This window comes from Vicugna pacos, chromosome 3 (genome assembly GCF_048564905.1).
Source record: "Vicugna pacos chromosome 3, VicPac4, whole genome shotgun sequence".
NCBI lineage: Eukaryota > Metazoa > Chordata > Mammalia > Artiodactyla > Camelidae > Vicugna > Vicugna pacos.
Genome location: NC_132989.1, coordinates 61,297,590 through 61,316,401, shown reverse-complemented (window position 1 = coordinate 61,316,401; position 18,812 = coordinate 61,297,590). Strand labels below are relative to the sequence as shown.

General features: G+C 39.7%; 1 protein-coding gene across 19 annotated transcripts in view; it reads right to left on the bottom strand.

The window, feature by feature from the left end:
* The window catches only part of MEF2C (myocyte enhancer factor 2C), a 148,333-nt gene that overhangs the window by 32,768 nt on the left and 96,753 nt on the right, over positions 1-18,812 (bottom strand). For 14 of the 19 annotated variants that reach the window (XM_072958411.1, XM_072958412.1, XM_072958414.1 and 11 more), the window contains one exon: positions 8,003-8,146. In XM_072958411.1, coding sequence (XP_072814512.1) covers positions 8,003-8,146 — 144 coding nt within the window. Of the gene's footprint in view, positions 1-7,805; positions 7,944-8,002; positions 8,147-18,812 lie in introns of all 19 variants that reach the window. The other 5 variants (XM_072958418.1, XM_072958419.1, XM_072958417.1 and 2 more) reach the window with 2 other exon arrangements.

Sequence of the window (18,812 nt, the reverse complement as noted above, 5' to 3'; positions counted from 1 at the left end):
TCAGTGATTGATTTTCAGTATTATTTTGGCCATTTAAGCCAAATAATGTTTATTTTTCTCCTTGCACTAGCTAGATAATCATAGTTGTAATTCTCTCTCCCCCTTTTTTTGTTTTTAACATTATAAATGAAAATACTGTTGGAATATATTGCCAGAGGATTCACAGGGTGTCAGAAAATACAGCATTCTTAATATAAAATGGATATATGCATGAGTAAATATTTATGTGTGTGAATCTAATATATATATTAGACACAGGGTTGATACAGAATATTCTCTTGGGGATTCTCTAATAAGCCATCGTGCAAATTTAAATGCATCTGTGCATGTGGCCCAAAGTTTTCTCCTTTACTGTTTTTCTCCTGTCATCCTAACATCAAGTTTCTTGTACTGGTTGATTGGCTGACCTGTGTCATATGTCGTGATTTGCAAGAGTCCCATGTTTATCCTGGGGATAACTAAAATACTATCTCTGTTTATGTCTCTGCTCCCTTATTCTTTATTCTTCCTATTTTTTCTTTTCTTCCATGACCTGGGCGTGGTGATACTAACAAGAGCAAATGTGTCAGAACTCTATTCATTGCCATGTCTTTGATTCTTCATTGTTTTAGAGGGGAAAAAAAAAACGTTCAAGTGCTGTATGAACAGAGTCATACTTTATTAGGCTTTATCTTTTGTAAATAGGGTAACAAAAATAATTTTGGACAAACACCATGATATAATGAAAAACAAATGTTTGATAAGAAATCAAAGAATGACTATATCCCCAGATTCTCAGAGCCTTTTAAACAACAAAAGATAGTATGCTGTATAATAAATGTCTACAGGATCAATAAAATACTGTATTCCTTTATTAAAAGGCCAAATAAGAATTATTCCAGCATACCTAAGAAAACAAAGTAAAGCAACCTCATTTGCCCCTCCAAAACCTCTCTCCACCCTCTTCGCTGCTTGGGCCGGGAGGCTGACCCTCCAGACTGCATCCACCAGGCTCCCCTGCCCGCTGGCTTTACTGAGGCCAGTGGAGGCACTTGTGGAAGGACAGAGTACGAAAGAGAGGTCAGAGTATTTTCCTACTGTAGCATCCTTCTTGCTGGATCACAGGATGACAGAGGCTGCATTCCCTTAGTGAGGGTCACACCCCTTTGGGGGTCGGTCCTCTTTCCTGCAGACATAGATCTTGCTGTGCTCCAGTAACTTCTCCCTCCTCTTCTTGCTCCTTCAGACCTAGATGTGGTAACAGCTTCCAGGCTGTACACCCAAATGTGCTTCACTACTCCTTCAGGTTTCCCTGAACTCTGTTCATCTGTAAAAAGTCCCTTTACTGAACTCTGATTGCCCTTTTGAGTTTCCCATCTGTTTCCCACTGGAGCCCTGACAGTGACGCTCTTAATCTAGAATAGTGGTACCCTACATGGGTGGACTATCTCTCCTATCGGGAGCATTTTGGAAATCTGGGGGTGTCACAATGATTAGGGAGTATGGCTGGCATTTTCCAGGTGGATGGGTAGGTGTGCTGTATTATCTGTGGGATGCTTCTACATTCAACAAAGAATTGTCTCTTACATCATCTGACCTTCAAATGCTTCACTGGACATACATGTGTGTGAAAAAAAACCTCTTTAATAATGATCTGAGTCATAACTAACTTTGTTCCGCAAACACAAGGTATTTTTTATACTCTAAAACATAGATTTTACTATTCACTGAAACTCCCAGAATGCAGGTTGAGGGAATGTTCTACTTTGTTTGTCTAAGGAACTTTATTAAAAATTATTCACCACTTTGGAAAATCACATCACCAATGACACTTCTGCACTTGTGACTTGGGATGTAAATACAACACACTGCTTTCTCTCAACTCACTCCATTAAAAAGTTATTCCTCATCACTTCACTGAAAATGCTCATGTCTTAGTTGTTGATAACCTTCAGGTTGCTAAATCCAATGGTAACTTCTCAGTCCTGAACTGGGACACAGCTGATCTCTCCTTGATAAACTTCCTTCCCTTCCGTGGCCATGAACTTCACTCTTATTTCGATGGCTGCTCCTCCTCAGCCTTTGCTGCTGGTTCTTCCTCTTCACTCTGCTCTCTGAAGGTGAGAGAACCACAGACCCTTTCTGCCTCCAGCTCAGATCTCTGTCCTGATTCCACTTTTGCACATCCAGCTAAACCCCTCAGTACTTCTACTTAAACGTCTGACATCTCAAAACAACTCCAGTCTAGTCCACTCACACCTCTCCCATCTCCAGCTGATGACAGCTCAATGCTTTTGTCTACAAGAATAAAGTCCTTGGAGTCACCCCTGTATCTTCTCTTTCTCCCACACCCCACATCCAGTCTACTGGGAAATCCTTTTGGCTCAACTTCCAAACATAGTCTACAAACACCTCTTACTCTTTAACGGCTACCACCCTGATTTGAACCGACATCTCTTGCCTTGACCCCTGCAGTCACCTCTACTAGTCATGTGATTCTATCCCAGATCCCCTTTTTATTTTCAATGCAGCAATCAGATCCTCTAAAAGCAAAGGTCAGATGATGGTAATTCTCTATTCCAAACCCTGTGAGAGCTCCCATTTCACTTGAGTTAAAGTCCACCTTTTTCCAATGTTCCACAAGGCCCTATAAATTCCAGTTTCCGCCAGGCTCCATGATCTGATTTCCTATCATCCTCCTCCTCCCGCCCTCATTCTTGTCTCATTTCTATGGTTAACTCCATCACTGTCATCAAGTTTCTGCTCAAAATCTGGCCTTCTCAAGGAGGCCCACCTTGACCGCTCTATTTAATACTGCTCCTGCTCCCCACCCATCCCCTGACCTCTTCCCCTTGCTCTTCTTCTCCTACTTTTGTAAAATCAGTTATGATGCTGGCCAAATAATGTCCCCTTTCATCAAAGTGCTGAAGCTCTTCTGCTATGAGGTAAATATGCAGCCTAGTCTACTTTTTAATTATAGTGATTCAATATTTTTCTTCAAAGAAGAATTTTTAGGAAGATATTATACTAACACAAAAATACAAGCTTACAACTTACTACTTACTGAGCAGGCACTGTTCTATATAATTTACACACATATCATCGAACCCTTCCAACGTCCCTTCACTAGAGATGTAATTCTTCCTTTTTAAATCGGTAAGATTAATTAAGCGGCCCAAGGTCATCTAACCAGTGACCGAGCCTGTTGGTTTTACTACTAAATCACCGAACAACACAGTGTAGCTTTTTGGATGGAAATAAAACATTTAAGTCAGAAATCATACTGTGAAGTGAGTATGGGCTGCATGTTGGTAGCTTATTATTTGTGAACCACGAACATAATGAATTAAGTGGGTTCTCATGGAACGTGGCTGAGCACTGATGTTAAAATGCATGTTTATGCCTACTAACTGGGACTGAGGGCTTGGGAAAAAAATAAGCCTGGAAGACCCCTCTCATTCCTATTTACTCACATTTGGTATTTTAAAGCTATCTTTTGGTAATGTTTTATTTGTATTCACTATTACTACTTATAAATGTTTGACTATTACAGGGAACCTGAAGATCTGTTATAAAACTACTTTTCCCCTGAATATTCTAAAGAATATTGATTGTCTCAGTGGAGAGCAAAGTCCATACCACCCCTCATCCCCTATGATTATATGCGCATCAGAAAGAAAGAGGACTACTAATAATTATTTAATAAATTCTGAACCAATCTACTAATTAATTCAGCAAAAGTGTCTCTACTTCTCCCTTCTTCAGACCATCATCCCCAAGAGTTATTCAGTTTCCAGCATTCTGGACTGTAAACAATTTGATGGTGATTACCATAAAACTCTCTTGTGATTGGCTAAATGGCAATCAGATAGAATTCTGAATCACAGCATACTTCAAAAATTCATAATTCATAAACCATGGTAATATCCTTTGCAGTCTACCTTTTGTTTCCTTAGCTGTATCAGGAACTGACTAAATAATTTTGAAATCAAAGTATAAGCTTAAAAATGACCACACATAGTGAGAAGGTATCTCAGAGAATCAGAAAGAACATTAGCCTTTATATCAGAAATCTCAGTTGCAGTCCAGGATAGGCAATAAATTGCAAGTTAAACAGGCAAGTCATATAATCTCCCTTGACCTCACGTGGGCCCTGAAGTGGCTGCATCCCTTAAGAGACCAATCAGCTCTGGACGCTTTAGGGAATGCCAATGTTTATAAGAAAATGGCAATTTTCTTTTTCTTTTTCTTCTTGACTTTTTAAAATTAAGGAACTTGAAAGCATCTAAGTTTTTAACATTTTTGTCTAAAAAGGAAAGCCAAAAAGTCATTAAAAACTCCAAACTTGCAAATATCTCCAGGGCCAGGCTCCAAAATTTAGAACCCTCAAGACAGGAAGGAAGAAGGAATTTAGGGTGATTAAATAAAATGCTGTAGGTAGGACTGACTATATAATTTGCAGAGCTCAGGGCAAAATGAAAATGTGGGGTGCCTTGTAAAAAAAATTATTAAGAATTTCAAAATGGTGACAGCAGAGCATTTAACCTAGTGTGGTCCAGGACAGCAGAGCCCTGTGTGACAGCACAGGTCACATGCCCACGACACTGGCTCTGGCTTTAAGAGATACAGACATGAGAGCTAAAAAGCTTTTAGTTTCTATTCCTGAACAAATTGATCATGGTTACCGAAGTGAGTCATCGTGGTCAGAAAGGTATCTGAACTCTTATCCAAAACCCACGATTTTCCCAAACTTACCACAAGGAAAAGTCCAATAAAAAGTCAAATAAAAATATTTTTAATAAAATATTTTTAGTTAATAGGGCTTCTTTTATTTAATGTGAATGACTGAACTGAATCCCTTTTTTTGGGCCACTAGTGACAGCCTTAATTTTTGATGAACCCGGCTGCTGAAAACTAGCAGAGAAAAAGGAATCACACGTCCCTGATGACTCGTGACCACCGGTTGCTGATATCCAAATCCCCTCCCGTGCTTGCCCACTGCCCCTCCATCCCCGGTTCCTCACAATGTCTACACTAGAGCCATTCTCAGTCCGCTCGGGAGCACCTGCTCCCCCACCTCAACATCTACAGAAGCTGAATTTGTTATAAAGAGAGCGGTCATGAGGTGGCCACCCACTCAACTTCACTCTACCCACCTGCCGTCTTCACTACATCTGCAAGTCCTTCTGGTCCTGGTCCCATCCAGCCTCCTTCCCTTCCCTGAGGAGCCTCACCATTCCATATCCATGGCACTTAAGTGTTCCACCTTTTCCTTCCTTCAAGCATTCCTCCTGTGCACATAAATCATCTCAAGTGCTTTCCCTTTTAACTCCCTCCTTGAACCTGGTTACAGTATTCTCTCCCCAGTCACAGTCCATTATTTGAAGAAAACACCCACGTACTCTCTATTTCCACTTCCTCCCTTCCCACTCACTCTCAGCCGGTCCTGTATTCACCCCTCCTTCCTGCAGCCCATTTCCTAATTTCTGGTTCCTCAAATGGATCTGTTTTTTCTTGCTGTGAAGCCCAGCATGAACCGTGGCAAACCTCACATGAGGAAATGCTGGTTGACGAGATTCCAAATCATCCATGAATTATTTCACGTAATTGAGGAATATGGGCATAAATTCGATTGTACCAACAGGTGACTGCAATATTAAATTTTCTATTTTAAAGGGGGGAAACTCTTCAACCTGGGTCTTAGAAATAGAAAAACAGTCTTGTAATGTTTTTCAAGAGGTGGAGACACTCTCTCCACACAAAGGGCAGAGTGTCCTTGCCCCGCTGTAAATGTTTTAGCAGCTGTGGAAACTTTCAACAAAATTTACTTCCAGCAACTGAAAGCGATGTGCGAAAACTGGGCTTTTCATCGTGGAGACTGAAGCACTTACTGAAGAAACGAAGACTTGGAGGCACCGCTTGGAGCTGTGTGGCTCCTTCTCACGGCTCTGCCTGCAAACTCTAATGTGGTTTTCCATCCCCTGCCGCACACCACTGCACCTCTTAAGAAATCATGTATCCTGATTTTGAGCTCTTTACACGACAGGATGAAATATGGTGAGAGAATCCAGGTATGCATCACACCTCTTTCCCCCTAAAGCATGGGGAAAATGACCCAATGTGCAAATATGGCATTCTCCCAGAACTCTGGGGATTAAAGCTCCACACACACACAGTGTATGGTGGGGGGGGTGAGCAGCAGTCTTACACACACCGCCCTTTCCCTAACTGTGCTGCGGATTCCTCATGAGACACCTAACGTACATCACCTTAAAATCTTACGTTCACAAACGTGCCAGCAGCTCTAAACTAGTGTACTACATAGCAAGAGAAACTCAGGCCATAAGAACTAAAAAATCAGCCCAAAGGAGCTGTTTCTTTCCTTCTTCTAGGGGAGATAAAATCCCAATGGATTCCATTTAAGAATTCTGGTATAACAAGAATGCATCACTGCATCTGGGAGGAAATGTTTCATGTGATCCAGTGCCCACTGTGGAAGTGCTGTATGTAGTACTCGGTTTATAAAACCTTTAAGCATTTACAGCAGTTAGCGTTCCTTCATGACACAGTGAATCAATAATTCTGATTCAACAAAAGTATTCCTACTGACATTATTTCATTTAACAAAAGAAGCAGATTTGTATTAATGAGGATAGGAAGTTTAATATGCACATATTTTATAAGAAAGTTTTAAAGTGTTCAGTTTAGCTCAGCACAGGCTGACTGTGCACCCACTTTGCGTAAAGCATTAATTCATCTTGCGGGTGCCCTTGTGGCTCTGGCCTGGAGTTTTTGTCCTCAGATATCTGCACTTGTAATTGCTAAGGCCTGTTTTCAGGGCAGAGTCTTCTCTGAATCTCCAGGTTTAGGCTGTTTTGCTAACTTATTAAAAATAGACTTTTTTGAGAAAGGAATTAATTACCTACCGAGGAGCCTATATACAGCGAGGGCTCAGACACTAACATTTGTTACTCAGAAAGAGTGTGAACCTTGTGTTGCATCACTTTATGTCACAAAATGAACATCACTCGACTGATGACAGAATAGAATAAAAACTCCGTACCCATCCCCCTTTACATGTGGGCAAACAAAATAATACATGCACAGTTATTTCTCTTAAATATCTGGCAAGGCATATGATTGATTGTTAGGAATTTTTTGACTTGGTTAAGACAAAATTTAGCCAAATGTTAAAGCATGGAAAATGTTGGTGTAGGCAAAGCGAATATTCTGATGAAGCTTTAAAATCACCCCAGCACACAAACATGTTGAAATCTTACCATTAGGTTGTCATGCAGTCTGTTTCCCTGCGGCGAGCATTAGCTTTAACCCTTCAGTGCTGCTGCTGAATCTCATGTTTAGGGAGAGGGCTGAGGCTTCACTCAGGAATACGCTTTTTCCTGGGTGATGAGCGTCAGCTTACATGAGAGAACTGCGGTTCCACTCGTGTATCTGATCTCAGTGAAAATAGATCCATATATTTTACAGTCAATCCTTGTTCAGAAGGAGATTCCTGTGTTTGAGGAGTGCTTGGTGATTCGTGTGAACTGCGTGCTTAAGAGATTGTGTAAATTCAGGGTGTGTCTTGTAGATCTTTCTCTTCCTCCTGTGAATCTGCTACGTCCGAATGAACTTCGGATGGTGACTCCCTCAGGTGAACTGCAGCAGCCCTCAGTTTTGCTTTCTGAAGGGACTGCCCGCGGGTGAGATGGCTCTTTTCTGGGTTTGGCTTTGCACTGTTTCTTAGGGAAAGCCCTCACTGAAAGGGTTAAGGTATGTTACTGCAGCAGTTATCAGCAGACCAGCCATCTACCTTTGGTACTTACAGGAATTTTATGGCTCTTGATCATATTATCAAATTCTTCATTAATTTTTTTGTATTTTTCTTCAGTGCGTGGGGTGAGTGCATAAGAGGAGTCGGGATCGGGGCTTTCACAGCCTTTGTTTTCTTTCTTGTTCAAGGCCTGCCAGGTTCAGAGAAATATCAAGAGTAAAAAAAATGAAGGGTGTTTGGAGTACTTACACACAATCTTTGCCTGCTGATCATTAGATCAATATCTTCGTTAATTTTCCTGTACTTGTCCTCAGACTCAGGGCTGTGACCTACTGAATCGTCCGCATCGGGATCTGGGCTGTCACAGCCATTAAGGCCCTTCTTTCTCAACGTCTGAAATACATAATTTGGAAAGTTCAAACCTAGACAAAGGCTGTAAAAGACATTCAGGGGTGTTACAGAGGTTCAAGCTGTCCAGTGTTTCAGGTTATTACATGGGCTATAATACATTAGGCTTAAGAAGCTGTAGAGAGAAACCGAGAGTCATTTCAACAGTGCACTCATTACTAGTTAGAAAAAAGTAAAAGGGAAAATATTCCTTTTGCAACTTAATTCAGTCAACAAACAAAGATCGCATGAGGGTTGAAGTTTCATGATGTGGAATTCATATGTGCTCCAAATGTCTAGTGAGAGATAATCACAGACGCCTACAAACGAGGTGGCAAACTGCAACACTATTTTCCCACAGAAAAATTAGAAGTTGGGACATTACACAATGCTTTCAGAAAACGTGATCATGACAAAAGCAGAAATGATGGAAACATACTGTTAGTCTGAGTTTAGGATAATGGTCAGCACTAACAGTGTCCCGCCAGCCCTTTGGGTATGCACTCGACAGCAGGAGGCTGTAAGAGAACCCCACTCACACTCTCAGGAAGCCCCCATAAAGAAGGTTCAGACACTGATCACAAGGAGAAACACCTTTGTTCAGTCTGGTTTGGTTAGAGTCCTATACATGCGGAAATGTGCACTGAAACTGATAATACCGAGAAGCTATCCGCCTAAACATAGGGAGAAAGAAAAGTCAACAGCTGAGCTTTGGGCTTCATTATCATGAGCTGAGTAAGGAAGCCAAAGAACACTGAAAAGAGGTCACCAGGTCAGTACCAAACTAGCAAAAGTTCCTCCTGGTTCCAGCCGAGGAGGCTCACCAGAGACTGTCTCCGGCCACATGAAACTGACAAGTCAGTGCCTCATCTGCAACCTCCTGTCTCCTGAATGTGTGGCTGGTCTAGTCTCAGCTGTCACAGAAGGATAAATACTCATGTAACACTAACAGAAAAAGTATGAGTCCAGAGTCTTACTATTTTTTTTTCACCCGATGACTGTCAATTCAATTGTACAGGATCCAATTTTCAGAGATAGTGTTATGTTTTTAGAGATTATAGAACTTCTGATAAATCAACCACACAGCTTGCTATATTAATTATTAATCGACTAGCAACATCTCTGAATTTTCCTGGTACCACCAAATCGTTTATAAAGAGATGTGTACCTAAGTGTCTCTCATTAACGGAAAGTTCAGCAGAGCTCATCTTTATTAAAGACTGAATTCACATACAAATAAAGCAAAAGCTGCGACATCGGGCTAAAGAATTCAAAGCTGAGATAACACTCTATCTTTAATTCATGCAATTGGGGAAAATAAATAAAACAACATGAGTTAAAAAGGGGGCGTCAGTCTTAAAAATTTAAACTCCTTGGCTCTTATCAATGTATAACAAATATAACATTATCTAACATCAGTTTCGGAGGCACTTAAGATTTCCAATGAAAATCAAACTGAGAGCTACCATTTTGAATGCATCTACGATACACTGTGGCTCTGTAAATATTTATTAATGTTATAGTAATATAATATAACAATAAACATATGGTTACAGCTTATTATGTGGTAAAATGTTTGAATATTAAAACGAATATTTTGACATGAGATGATAAAAAATATACATTTACAATCTTGGGGAATTTATAATTGGTGGGGCCACCTGTCCCTTTATCATGGATTTGCAGCTATCATTTTCACCCAGAGTAAGTATTCCTAGAGGGTTCCGATAATAATGATGTCACAAAACATCAGACTATTAATTTTATTTGCTACCTAAATTTCCTATGTTTTAAAATTTTTTGTTACCATTATCTCAAGTACAAGAACATTCTTCTGGGTGATGATTATTTGTATTATGATGTGTTTCTGCTTTCATCTTCACATATCCTTGAGCTTTTAAGAATAATTTCTGAGTGTCTTGCATCATACTCCACATATTTTTCATAAAAATTCACTTATGTAGAGAAAAATATGTAGGATCAAGGAAATGTTATATTTTTTCAAAATTTATCTACTGATATTTCTCTAAGGCGTGCTAAGAATATTCTTACATAAACCCCTAATTAAGTCTTATCTTATATAACATTAATTTACAGTCTTATCTGGATAGTAGATTTTTCAACATGTACCCGAATCTTTTATCCAATAAATCTTGTAAAAATTAGAGTTGTTTTGATGTGCAGATTTTTGACAACAGAACTCAAGGGTTAGGAGAGGCCTATCAACTGTCATTACAATCCATCTGGCACATACATGTGTGCTAAATATTCTTACTAAGCTTTCAGGGGTAGATACTGTGTTTGGTGTATAAAAATTCAAACATCAATTACACTTTAGCAAAAGAGCTCTGCAAATGTTAACTCATTATCTCTCACAAATCTTCCATGAAGACTTTAGGGAAACCTTATGGCCCAGCGTGATGGCCCAAGCCTCGTGCCTCCTGCAGGGGCCGTGTGCGGTCCCCTCACCCTGCAGTGGGGGGTGTCAAATAGATCTCTCCCACTCATATTTAACTATAGCAGTGGACTGAACACTGAAATAAATTAGGCAGAAAATTTTAAAATTAGTCTGTGGGAAAATTTAAAGTCTAAAATGATGGCTAAAATATTGATACTTCTTAAATGTCAAATTTTAGACCAGGAGGGAGAGTCTGCTGTTCAATAAAACACTTCTCAGTTTATGTATTAAAAAATCGACTAGATCAATAGCTCACTTTTTACCTGAAGAATCATATAAACTATTAAGCACATGAAGCAAGTGGCACGAAGTCACAAAGGAAATGACAGGGACGGGGACAAAACGGAACCAGTGGCTCATTCTCTCCAGTAAATTCTTCCCTTTCTGACTATGTCATCCTACTGCGAATATCACCAGTATTTAAGTAATGAATTATCTCTACCATTTTAAGGCATTTATAACTTTATTTCAAGTTAAATTGTGTTATTTTAAAAGAGGAGCATTTTGAGATATACAAACACAAAACCCCAGAGCAAATTAATACTGAGTTCCAAATCCTCATAATCACTTAACCAGAACATTGAAAAAATCGTTCAAAAATATTATTCTCAGCTCAGAGCTTGTAGAACACATTTCTGCCAAGAATGAATGATTATGGTGGAATTATAAAGCTCTGAAAATGGAAGTGATGGCACAAACTTTACCAGAGTTTGAATGTGGAACTACAAGAGTAGTGTTATCTTTATTGTATTAAAAATCCACAGCTGTTTAGTGATGACAAAAGAATTACTATTAGATTCAGCCAAGTCTGTCTTTATCACAGTAGTAAATAGATGACACTAACTCAAAGGATTACTAAATGGATAAACAAGCATTGTTCCTTAAGGTCTTTTTCTAGTAAAATCAAAATCTGTCACTGACCTTTGAAAGCTTCTCTGATCTTTTACAGATGTTATTGGTCAGGCAATGCAGGCACTTAAATCATTATTCTTTTATAGGGGCTAGATGTCCTGGATGTATATATGGTAAGTGTCTCTCAGCTGACTATTGAAAAGATTTATTCTGTATGTCAAGATAAGGCACAAGATCTATTGAAACCACCAGCTTCTCTTGCTATGTTATCTCAAGAAACTCCTTCCTCAGAGAACTCTGTGACTCTGGAGTCAGCCTTCCATGTGAGAGTGACACTTGGGTAGATCAGTTGACTGCAGAGGCTTCTGGGATGTTTTCACAAGGCAGTGATCGTCACGCAGTGAGCTGAGAACAGCCATTTCTCCGAGAAGTAGATTGACAGAAGGTGACATACTCCGAACAATAAATGGAAAAAGGAGTGCAGGCAGGTAATCCGAAAACCACGTGGACTCTTTGCTCAGACATGTGGACATATGGACCCCGCATTATTACATTTGTTCACCGGGAAAACTTGAAGTGCATATAAACTGATGATGATAGGTGACAGGTGCTTCAAAGATTCTAATGAAATAGATGTAGGGAACAGATTCTACTTCATTACTGAAAGGAATGTAAATGAAAAAAGCACGCTGCCTGGAGCTCTCATTTCTTGTCAGGCATCATGTCATCAACTAGAAAAGCCCTCTGTATACGGTGGTTAAAGCTGGTTTCCCCTTCTGTACTATTTCTTGCTAGTAAAAAAGAAATAACTAAGTTATTGGCCTTTTTCAATTATATGGAACTTCATATTTTATGTTAACACTATTTAAGTAAAATCCAGCTTCTTTCAGAGACCCACCATCACAGATGAAAAGCCTCTAATCATTCAATTTCTTTCCATGTCTGTGGTCCTAGTCCTCAAGAGTGTATTATTTTCATCATCTTTCTTTTTCTGTGCCTCCTCATTTTACAGAGGCAAATTCAAATCCCCTAGTGAAAAATCCCAAAATATTAATTAATTTTTATTAAAATTCAAATAATCACCCTTTCTTGCATAGTTAGCAGGACCCTCACTTCAGAGGGTTGATGTGTCAAGAACACACGCAGGAATTACTCTTGGTTGCGTGAATGTCCTACTCACACAAAAGCCAAGGGAAAAAAAAAAGACATCAACTTAGAAAAGGTAGTTTCCGTTTCTCTGATACTAAATCATTTTTGTGCTTGTCTATTCCAGCTTTATGAAGATAACCTTCTGCTCTTAACAAGCTGTGTTATCTTTAGAAAGTGGTGAATCCACACTGGCACAGGAGGTACAGTTGAAATGGAGACTGACTATACATGAAATTTTTGAGCAGATTTCATAAACAGCCTCCCACCATGGTGCTTGCTGGTACCCACGACGGCTGTTTCCAGTCGCCTCAGTATCTGCAGAGCTGGGCTCAATGTCTTACTTGATTTAAAACACATTCAGGGCATGTGTCTGGAAGAAATTCTAATTCAAAAAGATACATGAATCCCAATGTTTATAGCAGCACTGTTTACAATAGCCAAGGCATGGAAACAACCTAAATGTCCATTTACAGATGACTGGATAAAGAAGTTGTGATATATTTATACATGGAATACTACTCAGCCATAAAAAATAACAAAATAATGCCATTTGCAGCAACAAGGATGGACCTGGAAATTGTCATTCTAAGTGCAGTAAGCCATAAAGAGAAAGGAAAATACCATACGATATCATTTATATGTGGAATCTAAAAAAAAAAAAAGACGAACTTATTTACAAAACAGAAACAGACTCACAGACATAGAAAACAAACATGGTTACCAGAGGGGGAAGGGATAAATTGGGAGTTCAAGATTTACAGATACTAACTACTATATATAAAATAGATAAGCAACAAGTTCATAATGTATAGCACTGAGAACTATATTCAATATCTTGTAGTAAACTATAAAGAAAAAGAATATATGTATGTATATGTATATTATGCTGTATACCAGAAAATGACACAACACTGTAAACTGAGTATTCTTCAACTGAAAAATAAAAAAACTACATTCAGCAAATAATTACTGAAAACCTGCTCTCCACCAGACACTGTGTGGTGTACTTGTTTTTTAGAGAAGCAGGCAAAACAAATTCAAACCAAAAAGCTCTGAATGGACCTATAACATTGTATGTTTTTTTTCCCTTTGGTGATTTCTGGCACAGATGACTTAGGCTGGAGGAAGATCAGGTGTAAAGAAATTTCTCCATAGGTTTTAACAATCAAAACTGTATTCATTGTCTGTACTCCTCCCCTTGTTCCATAGTTCTTCTTTGTTCTTAATATAGAAATGAAAAGGCACATTAAAATACTGTGAATTTAGTACAATCAGTAGGTAGACTTTAATTAGACAAGCAAATCATAGCTAGCACAGAGTATGAAAAAAAATTTTACCCCAAATTATTCATTTGTGGTGAAAATTTTAATAAAAACCTTAAAGTATAAACCTTAGCAACACTACATTTCTCTAGGTTATTCACGCTCATTCTAACCAGATATTAACTCTTACTGGGGAAAGGCTGGAAAGAGCTGAAGATTTTCATTGTTTTTGTTTTTATTCCTTTCCTCAAAAGATAATCTTAATACTGGCCTTGAAATTTTTTCCACTGAATAAGTTTTCATCTTTAAATAATGGAAATAAAAGACTCTGATTAAAGATTTGAAGGCTTTTAACGTATAGAACATAAAGAAATATCCATCCACCCCTCCTAATGGGCACAAATTGCTTCATATAAACATTTAGAGGGTGGCAGCTCCTAGAATTACTGGTACTCTAATACTGGATGAGGCTACCAAGGGCCACCCGGCCTTTCTGCATGCCTTCCAGAAGGGAGGGGTAATGGTGCATCAGCCCTGGCCTTTCACACCGGTGTCCTTGCTCAAGCTGGGCTCTCCAGCTGGAATGGCTGCACCAGTATCTGTCCTCTGGATTTGGATGCTCCTCCTCCAAGGCGGAGCTGATGTATCATTTCCTTGCTGCAGACCATTCTGATGTCCAGAACTGCATTAAATTCTCCCTCATCCATGCACTCATTTATGGTATACGTTTTTCTACTAGAGCGTTTATCACAAATTATTTGATTGATGTGTTTATCTCTTGTGCTAAATCACTAGGTAATGAAAGCATCTTCCTTCATTCACTTTTGAAGTTTCAGTATAGAACAGAGCCTGACATACTGTAGGTGCTCAGTAAATGCTTGCTGAATGAACAGAACAGAACACACATTTCCACTTCAATGTTAATACGCAGAGGTTTTGCGACTGGACAGAGTCAGTCTGGTTGGTTGGAGGAGAAGACAGTAGTGGGATCCCTCTTGATACACGTTTACTAAGTGTTACCCTGTCAGGTGACATCTGTGGTCCTTTGGATGCAAAGATGCTTTTTCTGAATGTGTGATTAGATCATTTGTTTACATGATTTACACGTTTTTCTTCCCAGGAGTGAGCTCCTGGAGATTAGGGACTGTTTATGAGTCATCTTGTATCACCAGGACTTAGCACAGGGCCTGCCATGTGGTAGAAGCTTTGTAAATGTTTGCAGTATTAATGACAGACTGAATAGACAGATGAACAGAACAGGAAAAAGAGTTCAGATGCTAGAGGGAGAAAGTGTAGTCTCCATGCAGGATTTCTGCCACGGCAGCTTCTTTTTCCACACTTTACATTATTATTTCACACTGTGCTGAAACTCAGTTACTATTTTAGTCTCTTAAAGTAACTGTTATAAATTTACCATTTTCTGAAATGTATAGTTTTTAACTCAGAAAGCAATGCAGTATTGGCATACTTGGTACTAGGCATGAAACTGATTATAACTCAGGAGATTTATATCATTGAACATTTAAAAGTTGGGGTACTGGTCTACATATGGAATGTCAGAAAAACTGAGCCTTCATGAAACCTTTAAGGGAAAAAAATTCATAAGCATATAATCTCAGTGATGAAACAGGTAACAGGGAAGAGGGCACAGAATTCAGCACAAAAGGAGAAAAAGGGAGTGGTATTTTAGGCAGCATGTGTAAGGCTGGGAAAGGAAAAGCAGAAAGCTTAAAGAAAAAAACACAGGGAAATTTCTGGGAATGTGAGTCAGATACTATAAATCTGAAATAAGTACGTTTCAAAATTCTTGGGTAAAGTTCATCATTTTCCCCCATTCTTGGATGCTGGTCTCCTGCTCCAGTGTTCTCTGGGGCTTTGACACTGGTCTTATTCTGGGCCAATCTTAGCCTGGAGGATTCATGGAAAATCAGGGTGATTCTAGGGCCAATCAGATGATTCAGGCTTCCTCAGGATAGGTCAGTGGTTTAGCGTTTTTATGAAGGTTCCTTCCACAACACCTCTTTTGGAACCTGAACAAGGCGCACATCAGAAGGCTGGCCTAGAACGGGACTGAGATGGGGAAGTTTGGCCTGAAATGTTTCCTGACATTCTGAATCCAGGAGAGATCTGAAGTAAAATACTAAATAGGGAATATTTTAATATCCAGTGACTAAAATGCATGCTAAAATATGCAGTTAATCCTAGTAATCTCTACAAAGCAAGTGAAGAAAATAAAAGCTGGAATACACAACAAGAAGCTGAAATACAAAAGGATCAAACTGTAGGTGAGTTTAAAAAATTCGATGTTAGTGATTTCTTAAATAAGGAAGGAAAAGATAAGACAGAACTACAAAGGTTAAAAAAGAGAGGAGAGGAGTAAATTAACAAAGATCAGGAAGCAGGATTTTTGAAAGTATAAAATATGAATGTAACGTCATCTACTAGTCTTTTTGGACTATGGCATTTTACTTGCAAATAGGTTACAGGGACAAAAAAGCAGTTATTGGGGGCACTGATTCTTTAAAAACAACACGTTGAAGCATCTTTTACAAAACATTAATGACTTATTTTAACAAAAGAAAATGTATATGTTATCTTGAGTAAACAGAGTAAGGTCAAATCATTATTTTTGTTTCCCTGTAGGCTTTTATCTAGTTGTAAATGCCTTTTTGTTCATGTTGGGCCAATGTGTGATTAGCCACTTGAAGTGGGAGTAGCCTTCACCGCCTTATTTATCCGTCAGCTCAGGGCTATCCTAAGTCACCATACTTCCTCCTTTCTGTAGGATTTCCAGGATCTTTTCTTCTACATCATTTATTTTCCCATTTATACTTTTGATTCCAGTCTCTTCCTTCATCCACCTCCCTCCCAATTCTCCTTTCCTAGCAAATATCACAACCTAAGTTGTCCAAGTTGCAGACCCAGAAATCACCCTTCATTCCACCATCTCTTATTCACTTATCACTGTTTTTTCTACTTGGTCCCCCATCCTTACTCTGTTTTTCCCCTGACCCTCTCCCCCACCTCCCACCTTCCAGTCAATCATCCTTCCTTCTTTTGGCAAGGTCTTATTAAAATGAAAAACTAACCATACCGCTGCTCTCCTCCTGCACCGTGGCGGCTCTGCTAGTTTTCTCAGCAAGCCCTCTGCCGGCCTCTTCAGCCCCAATTTCTGTTTTCCCCACTAGCAGTCTAGGTTTTGCCAGGGGAAACTTTTCACCATTTCCCAAGCCAGGTAAGCCCTTTAATAATGCAGTTTTGGTATGTGTCATTCATTCCTGTCTGGAATATCCTTGCTTACTCCTCTCTGCTACACAAACCAGAGTCATCCTGTGACATCTATCCCCTATGGCATCACTTGCTCTGTGAAGCCCCTTCCTAACTCTCCCAGGCACTTAGAGACTCCCTACTCTGTACCCCTAGAACCCTGGACTTCTTGCGGTTTTTAATATGTGGTGTTTAATACTGTAATTTATCTCTTAACATGTCTGCTTTACCACAAGACAGTGAGTTCGATGAGGGTCGGGTATTTCTGGTTCCTAACAGAGGGTCTGATGAATACATGTGGGCTCAATACATGTTCTCAGTAACTGTGCATTGGATGAGCGAATAAGCCAACAAACTTGACAGTCATACTCTCTAATGTGACAGACTAATTGAAATGATTTGGGTGGTCTCAGGTGACAGTGTTATGTATTTGTTTTAATAAGATCAGTAAGTCAAAATCCAAGGAGCACGAGTTCTGTTGGGTTAAAGCAATCTCTATAATCACTTCATGACTGTGGCATGGGGTATCCTGTGGGAACAGAGAGGTGACACAGAATACTATGTGCAGGGTGCAAAGGGTTGGGTTTCATTGTGTTTAGAATTGCTGAGTCCCGGGCACCACGGGCTGTTCCTTTCCATGCTCCTGAACTTTTTGTGGCTACTGGTGCTCTAAGTTACCACCAGGAGGACATAAACACATTGAGAACCAAAAATATTGCAAGAGGTGCCTCAGCGCATTTTCTTCTCTATTTCTAGGTTTCCCCTCAGAAACAAGGGCATTACCTCTGATGTAATTTGAAGAATTTTTATCAGTTGGGATTTACAGTTTAATACCAGCTGATCAGAAAAGCAGCGTGTACACAGAGTATTCGGTAAGGCAACACAAAATAAAAAGATTTGAGGTTGACAACTGATTGACTCATGTCATGACAATTTTGATCGCACCTGAGAGTGGTACTTGAGATGGCCAAATCCTCACTTCAGAGACAGCTGGGCACTCACTCCCAGATGAAAGTTAAGCAGCTTCCTTTCTTAACATCTCTCTCCCCCTGCGCCTCTGCCAGGCTCAAGAGAGGTAAAGAGCTCCAAAGGGCTTAGCTTCGGCCCATGCTTTCCTGGGCTGGCCTTGGTCCTAGGAGGAACCTTCCTCTGCCTGCCATTCATTCTCGATGCTGTAGTTTCCACGTCTTAAGTGATGGGACCAATAATGCACCAAGAACAGACTTCAGTCTGGGTTATCACTGAAAATACTTCACCAACTTCTTTCCTGTTCTCCAATTTATTAAATGACAGGAGAGAGATTTTCAAGAACCATCTGTGAACACAGATTTTATTTATGTTATCTTCACTTTCTTCCCCATAACACCTGACATTCAAGCCTTTTCTCTAGTTGATTTCTCTCTCTTCCCAATAGACAAGCCTGCTCACCAGTGAGTGGCAATAAGCCATTTTCTACCGAACCTGCTCAATAGAAAAGCTTTGATTTTGGATATTCTACAGCAACGATGGGAAAGGGCCTCTTCTACTCCATCTCCTCAGTCAGTAAACCCTGTGGCTGTGCTCAGCCTAGGCACGAATTCTGAGCGTTTTGCCTGCATCTGTGGCATGCCTTCTGGGAGACTGGTACTGACAACAGTGGGAGCCCACGCTGCCCAACACCCACATTGCTCTGACGTGTCAAAAC